The sequence below is a fragment of the Daktulosphaira vitifoliae genome, unplaced genomic scaffold (genome assembly GCF_025091365.1).
Source record: "Daktulosphaira vitifoliae isolate Bord-2020 unplaced genomic scaffold, ASM2509136v1 Scaffold_2, whole genome shotgun sequence".
Classification (NCBI taxonomy): Eukaryota; Metazoa; Arthropoda; class Insecta; order Hemiptera; family Phylloxeridae; genus Daktulosphaira; species Daktulosphaira vitifoliae.
In genome coordinates, this window is record NW_026099573.1 from 43,296,235 (window position 1) to 43,306,340 (window position 10,106).

At 25.1% G+C, this 10,106-nt stretch overlaps 1 protein-coding gene across 1 annotated transcript; it reads right to left on the reverse strand.

Annotated features, from left to right (window-relative positions):
* Positions 1–242: 242 nt before the first annotated feature.
* LOC126898299 (bleomycin hydrolase-like) lies at positions 243–6,068 on the reverse strand. Its single transcript, XM_050672240.1, has 7 exons — positions 5,910–6,068; positions 5,695–5,847; positions 5,057–5,149; positions 4,795–4,932; positions 4,359–4,607; positions 3,134–3,316; positions 243–275 (listed from the first exon to the last, which is right to left on the reverse strand). Exons 1-7 carry the CDS (start codon positions 6,066–6,068, stop codon positions 243–245), a joined length of 1,008 nt encoding a protein of 335 aa, XP_050528197.1.
* Between the last annotated feature and the right edge of the window lie 4,038 nt (positions 6,069–10,106).

A 10,106-nucleotide genomic window follows, 5' to 3' on the forward strand; every position in this document is an offset into this window, starting at 1 on the left:
ATAACAATAAACTATACCACTGCACTCTATTTATATTTTTCATGTGTAGTATTTGTCTTTCAGAAAAAAATGAGATTTTGTTTGTACCTTATGAAACTTGTTTCAATGTCTTGAAACATTGTCAAAAAGATTTTATTATTATAGAAGAATTGTTATTTATTTACTATTAATAATAAAGTATAAGTTCTAACTATCACTAGTTTTTTCGATTTATCAATGTAAAATTAAATAAAAAAAAATCGTTACGTTTGATAAATTTGTGGCATCCTATAAACCTAAAAATAGTTTATTCATCATTTTATCAATTAAACAAGCTAAGTAGTAATAATTTATTTTGGAGTTATTTTAGCGGTAAAGAATCAAAACAATTCAGTTTGATTGTATCTAATGGTGTTTTTTCTTCAAATGGTATTTGTTTAAAAGTATTGGCTGTGCGAACAGAATGCATTGATATCTTTGAATTAAATCTCTATAGTACGAGATATATACACTCTTATGAGTGTATTTAACAACTGCATTTTGTCTAGTGTCAAAGGAAAACCTCAGGCGAAATCTTCTGTATCACATCAGACAAGGTGTGAAACCCGTAAAGGGTATGTTGTATTTATTATGATGTAATATATTTTTATTTGAATGTATTATTCACATTGTTTACTGGGGTTTTTATTTTTTATGACCATATTTGATTATTATTATTGCTGTTACGTGTATAAAAAATAAAATATAGAAAACTAACGTCTAGTTTATAGATGTCAGATAATAATGTCATTGGAAAAGAAACAAACCCTTGGGCTTTGTATTTATATACGGATGACTGAACGTGTGCTGCGGCATTGCATTGTCGGGTAAATAAAAAAACTCTTTAAACAAATATGTGTGTACAAACTAAAAAATTGCAGCGGGAGCTCTGATACTAATCGTCAGTGCGCGTTTTCTTCTTGTTGTTTGATTCCCTCCCCGGGGGTCTTAGTTAACGGAGACGGATCATGCTGATTTTCAATTGCTGCCCAAAATCGCGGTTCAACCATGTGTCAATATAATAATCGGTACAGGAAAATAACAATTTATGTTGTTGCACTAATCATTATTATTTTTAAGTGAATATCCGCAAATAGGAAGTGTCTATAAAAATGCTAACTAAAAAACATAAAATTTTTTAAAAATTTAATTGCTAATAATTATTTGTTTTTAAATACTATAAAGTTGTAATTTTAAAGTATAAAATTAATTCAAGTAGAAATAAAGTGCTTAAAACAATATATCTGGCACTATTATAAAAAATTAAAACTTAAATAAATTATTTATGTATTCTTGTAGTGCACGAGCTATGGTACTTAGAGTAATAATATAAAAAATAAATACATTTTAATATTTATGATTTATTGTCTATGAAGTTGCAGTAAACCAACTAATTTTTGTATTTTAATATGGTAGTATTAATTAGACTTATTAAGAAATTGATCAATCAATTAAACATGCTGTTGTTGATATTTTATTGAGTCAATGTACACAAGTCTATTTAATATTTTTATTAGAATTAAAATATAATAGAAATTATTCTTATACTTATGAAATATTTTATGTGTAACATAAAAATTATAATTTTCCGGAAGTACTGATGACTATTTTTAACTTAAGTCTTTTATGAGTTCTCAAATGCAAGTTTTATGTGGGGTGTGCATATACACGTTATGTAGCAAAGAATGTTCATGCTTAATATTATCTTAATTAGAATACAATGAGAAAAAGAGACTCAGAGGGGACGATAATAAAACATAATTGAGGGTGCTGGTGATTCATTTGATCTGTACTCTTTTTATAACCATACACACATTCAGTCTTATTAATGGTGTTATTCACGCGGTTGCCTCCCAGTTTTCATTTATACTATATACATTATGATCCCTAAAACATACTCAATTGGTCCTGTTGACCATTTATTTTAATCAGGCTTATTTATCACAAGTACTTAAATAATTGTTTTTCATATAGAACTTATGAATTTTTATTAACAGTTACTAGATTGTATATTTTTACAAGAAAAAACGAAGAAAAAGAACTACTTATACGCAATATTTTTACAATGAATTGTGCTATTTTATTTATATGATTAAGTGCACATTTTATAATGGAAAAAGAAACAATAAATTTAAATAGCAAAATTACTCGTTGCATAAAATATGCATAGGTTGGCAAAACTCAAAATCCAACTATAAAGAGACTTAAATGATCACATAAAAGAGGAACTATGTTTAAAATTCGGAGTTTTTAATTTTAATCCTATTCATTTTCATGATTATTATCTCATATGATTTAAATAGGTTTAATATATGTTTGATAATATAAACTAAATATGTTAATTGCTACAGTTTATTAAAAACAATGATAATAATTTTCTGTTAAAAAGATTGTTTACATTATTATACAGAATATTTGGTGTAAAGTTTGTTTTATTCATAATACTGATAGACACAAGAGAATTCTGTAAAAAATTATCTTGAAAAATATAAATTTATAATTGGAAAATGTATTTTCCAGAAAAATTTTACTAATTTTATATGTTACCATAGATCTAATTAAGATATTGATAAATATCTCCTATAAGCGCTTTTAACAGTGTTTAGCTTAATTTATTAAAGCAGCCAACGGATCCCATCGTTCTAGAATTATACTTTTTTGATCAAACACTTGAATTACGTTTTCAGGAAGTAATGTCTTGTCAACAACTATTTCATAAACGTATTCTTTAAACCATTCTGAGGTCATCACTATATTTCCGTTGTTTTTAGGACGACCCCAAGAATTTTCAACGCAAAATTTTTTTATTTGTTCACACTAAATTATCAAATTCATTTTAATTGTTCTGTACAACTAAACAATACGAATATTGATAGATGAAAATAAAAAATACTTCAATATGAACTCCAGTAAAAATCATTGCATGCGATGAGTTGGATTCGTAGTACAATATCCGTTCAGATTTAGAAATTGGTAGCGACACATCTGTGCCAAAAGTAGATTTAAAATCATGTCTAAAAAAAAGGAAATTAAGTTTTCTAGATTTTTTTAGAATATAATAACCCAACATTTGTAAGTCGGCACACGATAATTTATCGGAAAATCTCTGTTCTACTTGACAACCAAACCAAACTGGCTCGTTACGTTTCATGATAGAATCACAACATGCTTGTAACAAAACTTCAATTGGTTGATTATTAAACACTACTTGAGAGCCTTCCACCATATTATTACTCATATTCACTTCGTAGAGATGACCGAATAAGTGACCAGGTCGTGGGTCGGATACTAAACACACCTTATCAATAGACAATTATAAGTGTTTATGTAGATTGAAATAATATCGTTATGTATTAGTAGAATATATCATTTTTTGCTAGTGTTGTAGGTTTGTAAGAATAAATATATATATATATATATATTTCATTAATTTATACATAAATTTACATCAGAGCATATTTTAACCCATAAAATATGTGACGTAAGTGTTATCTAGTGAAGTTATTAATCAAAAAATTAATAGTCATGTCATGTTTACTGGTAAAATTAAAATACCTCATGCCTCCAAGAAGTCCCTCTGGAGATATTTTTTTAATTGTAAAAGAGACCCTCCAATTTAATGTTTTCAAAAATAGTTTGTCCTCATTTTTTTTTAAATATAATATTTTTAGCAAAAAATAATTATAAAATACTTAGGAGGCAGGTCAAAAGTAACGATTTCCTATTTATTCAACAGATTTAAATTTAACAGATAAGATATTGATTTAGCTAAATTCATAGTAATAGTACACAGTGAGGTATTTTGGACTTATTCTAAGAGAAAAGAATTTTCATAAAATTCATTAGTCTTGGAATTTTTTAGCCTCTTCATATAGTTAAAAATTCTATTTTATCTATAAAGTTTAACTTAATAATATTGCGTCGAGAGAAAAAATATTTTTTTAAATGCCTACCTTCTGCCAATTGAAATCCTGGGTTCTAATTGGATAACTGTTCTAAGGTAATTTAACGCAAACTTACATCACAAATATGCTTATATTAGTGTCAACCAATCAAAATTCCTTAAAATATGCTCTGAATTATAATAATTATTTCACTTTTACTAGATCAAAAGAATAGAAATATATTTTGTTTATAAAATGAAAAATATATATTGTTTAGATATATTTCTGTATTCCATGTAATGATTATAAAGATTTTAAAATTGAAGAAATCAAAAAAATATGACACTTTTACAGATTTTTTTAAAAATAAATATTTTTATAATAGCAAAATTGGTATTACAATTTTGCCTTCATGTATGAGCTGTTTACTTAAAACTGAATATTAAAAGAATGTACTTTAGTTGAAACGTCAAACACCGGTTTGACAAAAGTTTCATAAAACTCTAAAGGTGTTATTTGATTGAATAATTGTAATTTATGATCACAGTCATAATAAGACCACTCAAAACGTTCTTTAGGTATTCCAAGACATATTCCCACAATCCGATATACTATGCACATGTATTTATTTATTTCACTTTGAATAACATCATCCGTTGCAGAATTAATAACCATATTTCGTAAAACAACGGCATATTCTCTGAGCTTAAAGTCAGTATTAAATTGTAATAAAGATACAATTATAAATTTATTTTAGATTTCATTATCATAAAATTATTAATGTAATCAATTATGTTGATATTGCAAAAACAACAATAATTTTTTTGAAATTCATAATTATTTTATTGGTTTAACAGTTAAACTTTAATTAATTTATAGATTAAAAACGAACCTTGCTATTTAAAATGTCGTTCATGAAATCACTTTTTGTACTATTATAACTTTCTGGAAAATTAATGCGGGGCATTAATCCATATTTTTGAATAATATTTGCAACCATGTTCCAATGCCCACCATCTTCAATAGGAGTCTAAGGATTTATTTATATTGAAATTATTTTTCGATTACATTAAATTTGAAGATTTTTATTGTATCATTTATATTTTCATATAGCTATCTAATTTATTTATTATAACTTAATTTTTAATACTCACGTGTAATAAAGACATGACTAATCTAGAATCTAAACAATCTCCACGTTTCGCAGTGAGAACAATAGCATTTAAAAAGTAATTGCTTCTTTCAATCTATAGGTATTGTAAACGTGATTAATTTCAATATAAAATACAAAAATGACATTATAAAATAAGTGTTCATGAATTTAGTTTAATTCTATGTAATTATATAATAAATTATTATTAGGAGTATTTTAATAGGGGTGTGGTGTGGCGAAGTGGATCATTCAGCCGCTGTCTTAGTACTAATGTTCAGCTTGCTATTTGCTATTGGTTAACTGATGGGTGGCCTTAAAGGAAATCTAACAATGACCCACACCTTGCTGCCCTGATGGTTAATTATGGCTCAAAGTGATATTGAGGTTTCTTTAGGTCGACAGTCAGTGTAAAAAATCCTGTCAAATTGTAAACTAGAGTCCACCCTAAATAGTTGGGATAGGCGCTAAGGAGATGACGACGACACAAGAATATTTTAATCGAATAAAAAAAAGTTCTATATTATATTTTTTATATAATAGTGTCCTAAAATGATTTAATAAATAAATTATATATAACATAGCTGTTTAGGTTATTTTCTATTTAAAATGTATTACATATTATTTAGCTCATTAACTTGCTTTATCCCAAAAAAATATATGCGATTGACTAAATTCAAATTCTTTAATTTTAAATCTTTTCATAAACGGTATTCTTATTGCATTTAAACAAGCAAATATCCAACAGCGACCAGATTCTTTTTGATTTGTAATTGGTCTTCCTTTAGTTTTGATCTATTGTAATATATAATTTAGTAAGTAAAAATTTATTGCTGTATGGATGATTTTTATATGACCAAGTTTGAAAATAACTGATAATGATTTCCCATTTGATGCCAATCCCTTGAAATGGATACATCAGCAGGATCAAATTTTTGACAAGCATTCTGAGCAATTATCCAAGAGTTGTTTGAATAAAAACTGTTCTGATATTTTGATAACAAGTTGGTGGTCATAATGTCTTAACATATAACACACACTAATACATTAAAGAAATTTGATAATAGTTACAATACAGGATAATATCATCAGTTTATAGTTTGACACCAGACTCATAATAATAATAATGCATACTTGTTCTCTAAAAAAATCTCTACAGTAATAATGTACAAATATTCTTAATTAAATTAAACGAACATTTAAATTAATTAAATGAAAAATAGAATTTTCAGTAAAATTAATTTTATCAAAAATTGTAATATTGCAGAACAACTAGATTTAGATATTTTTGAAATAAAACTATTTACAATTTGATTTAAATTAATTATACAAATTTTTAGTTATACAATTGATATTGTTAATTTACTGGTGATGTTATCCTACTAGTATAAAATATAGAATATTAAAATATAATCTATTGAAGCCATATTATTTTAATCGATTATTCTTGGGAGGTAACTCAAAGACAATATTTATTATACAGATGTCATTATTTAGTGTATAGTATTATAATTAATAATATCAGTATCAGAACAGGTCAAATTAGCTCACAAAAATGTCTTGTTAATAAACCCTTTTATATTTGACCAGGCGCATCGGGTTTATAGTAGTGTAAAACGTTGAATAAACTACTTAATATTATCATAGACAAATAAAAGTTTCATTTTCAGTTGTTTCACACAACATTTTTAATTTGATCAGACCTATTAAAGAGTTACAATGCAAAGATTTTCTCAGTAGTTCACTAGTTTTATAAACTAACATATTTTGGTCGTAGAGACTTAAATAGAAGTACATAACTTTGAATTATATGGCATTACATTCACTTCTCTTTCTCTCCTTTAATTATTTTTATAGCAAAGAAACATTAATTGAATTAATCTAATTTTTTATACATATAAAAGGTATTTATTTTAACGATAATAACTCAACACATAAATTGTTTATCATATTAAAATCAAATGATTGATTGTTATTAAAATTTAAACCATTATTTCAGAAATTACCTTTCAAAAGGAAGTATATAAAAAAACCGATTTTTATTTATTTAAAGAGTCAAGAAAACAAGAAAAATTCCTCTCAATTTTAGAAATTTAAATAAAAGTAACAAAAAAACGCTATCATGAAAAATGGCACTTTTCAATTTTTTTTTTTTGAATATATAAACTAATATGACTTTTTTTATGAAAACAATGATCTTAATAAACTTTAATAGCATTACTAGAGACGAAAATCTTTCCTGTGTGTGCTTATTGTGAAAATTAAAAGAAAAACATAACTATAGGAAGGGTTATCAGGAAAGAAAGAGATCACCTACGCATAAAATTTTTTTTAACTCGATATTTGTAAATGTTCGGAAGGTCTAACGAATTCTATACTATACCAAATGAAAGCTTTTGAAACATCACAGAAATAAAAAAAAATGCATACCACGGTTATTCTACTATCGTCAAAGTAAAATAATTCTCAATTTTTAATTAAAAGTTATTAATTTTTCAAAATATCGTGCAATAAAGACACTGTATAATATAAATATCATTAGACTAAAAATATTTTGATAAATAATTATATATGACTTAAAGTATTATTTTTAGTGCTATCATCATTTATTAAAGGTAATGCCTTATCGTTGAAGCCATTATTTCAGAAATTACCTTTCAAAAGGAAATGTAAATAAAGAATTACTATTGATAAAATTTATCATAATCTGAACTTCAAACTCATTTTTATTTAAAATGTTAGTAATTTTTGATGTACAAGTTCGAGTAAATTTTAAACATTCATTTTATACAATTCGGTATGACTTACTGAGTTCATTATTTGTTGATCTATTTCTTGTTATAATAGCCTCATTATTTATGTGTGGGGTTTTTGGTTCGACTAAAGTCAGTCGTTTGGTATAGAAAAGATAGTCTAGTACATCCATTAGTCGATTCATTCTGTATCTCATGGCAAAATATTTTGCACCAAAGCCCATACACAATAATCTATGTAGCTCAGTAACATCGAAACTCCTTCGTCGTTTAACCTCTTTTAATATAAAATATGTTAAACTATCAAAACACGTGAAACGTGAATGACGACCGGCTGCCATATTTTTAGAAACAGTAACATTATACAAAATTATTTGAATATTTCAGTATAGTCATTTAAAAAAATTAAAAAATGTTTGAAGTTATGTTTTTGTCCATAAATAAATTATAGCCAGAAATTAGTAAAACAAATTCATCGTGAATTAGATTTAAGAAATGGTAGTTGGTATGATGAATCAACTATAATTATATATGACTATGCGTTACACAATGTAATTTATTAAGTATGAGTATACTCTTAGCATTAAAGATTATAGTATTATATATTGTTATTAATGTACTCCTCATATTTTAATTAAATAATAATTTTTTATGAAAATGTATAGATTGAAATTTAATTTATATTTATAAGCCGTTGTAAGTATCAAGTTTATTGTAAAAAAAATTATTTTTAAGGGTAGATTTTAACAGTAACTATTGAAAGTTTTAGAAACACTTATAATTTTTTTATTATTATACAGTGAATTATCTAAATACAAGTTTCACAATTTGATAATCAGTTTGGTATTATTACTTTTTAAATTGTTATATGTTATACGTCTTCTGATAACTATAAATAATTATATAATTCTTAGTTATAGGCAAATGAAGTGCGAAACAGAAAAATTTTCATCTGTGTGTTAAGGTAAAAATAGATCGTCACTGAACATTACTTCGCTCCTCCCCCTTTTTAATTATTCAAATGATAATATTTAAAAAAGTAACAATAAAAAAACCAAACTTGAAATTTTATTTAGGTCATTTTCCATTTAATTGTATGAAAATAATAATAAGTGACTGTTTAACTACCAAACTGGTAGTTAAAACTATAAACCATATAATCTATAAAACTACCCTTAGAAATAATTTTTTCCTAAAATAAAATTTATATTTACAAAGGTTTATTAAAACTAATTAAATTTTAATCTATAATTTTTTAAAAACATCATTATTAAAAAAAGAGATAAGGTAGTAGTATGCTTAATAAATTACTCTGTGTAATGCATAGAAAATATTTATTTAAAATTAGAATATATTATCCCAATTATCTACTATTTTAAAAAAGGGTTTATTAAAATTCTATGATTTCTTTAATTGTTGGTATTTACAGAAATTTTGGAGCAAGAAACAAAGTAGTTATTATAGAAGTCATCGAATTACTTGCTTGAATATTGGAACTCGATAATTAATATGTTAAAATGTGTAACTAACATAATAATTATCAGTATTAGACATTTATATGGATTACCGATGTGTGGGGCCTGACCAGTAATTCATAACAAGCTTTCGAATACCATATTAATAATGATTTATACTATTATAACTCAAAAGTAATTCTATACTGTCTTATGCAGTAAGGGCAAACAATTGTTATGTTTATGGTTACTATGAACAGACAAAGTAACCAAATGATATAAGGTATACTGATATATACTAATACATACATATTATCGTGCTTTAATTGACATTGTCATACATTAAGTACTACCTGCATTACAATAATACAATGAGTAATTAAGTAACCTTATTACAATAAAAGAAAAAATATACAATTTAATAAAAACTTGTGATTTGGAGAATATCAATTTTTGCTTTTCTTTACTTATTGGCTTTGTATATTACAGATAGAATAATCATAAACAAAAATATTATACAAATTAAAAATCATTAGGAAAATTTGAATTATTTTCCCATAAACAAATTTTTATTTATTGCGTGCCAGAAAAATACAAGTCAATTTTACCGTAAAGGTTTGTTTGTTATTGTAATATTAAATTTCTTTATTCTCGTTGAAATCAATGACGGATTGTATCCACCGAGAAAATTCGTGATGAACCGTTGCATTTATTTATACGTACTATATATATGTATAATATACATATATATAGTACGTATAAATAAATAGGGTGGCTCAAAAAAAATCGATCTTCGAAATGTTTATGAGATACCTCATAAATGTATTATATACATTAAAATAAACAT

Excerpts from the sequence above, each read along its gene's own strand:
- LOC126898299 (XM_050672240.1), bottom strand. The coding sequence starts at position 6,068 with ATGACCACCAACTTGTTATCAAAATATCAGAACAGTTTTTATTCAAAC. Across the intron at positions 5,848-5,909 it reads ATCAGTTATTTTCAAACTTG|ATCAAAACTAAAGGAAGACC; the intron begins GTCATATAAAAA and ends ATATTACAATAG. Across the intron at positions 3,317-4,358 it reads TGTTTGACGTTTCAACTAAA|GTGTGTTTAGTATCCGACCC; the intron begins GTACATTCTTTT and ends TCTATTGATAAG.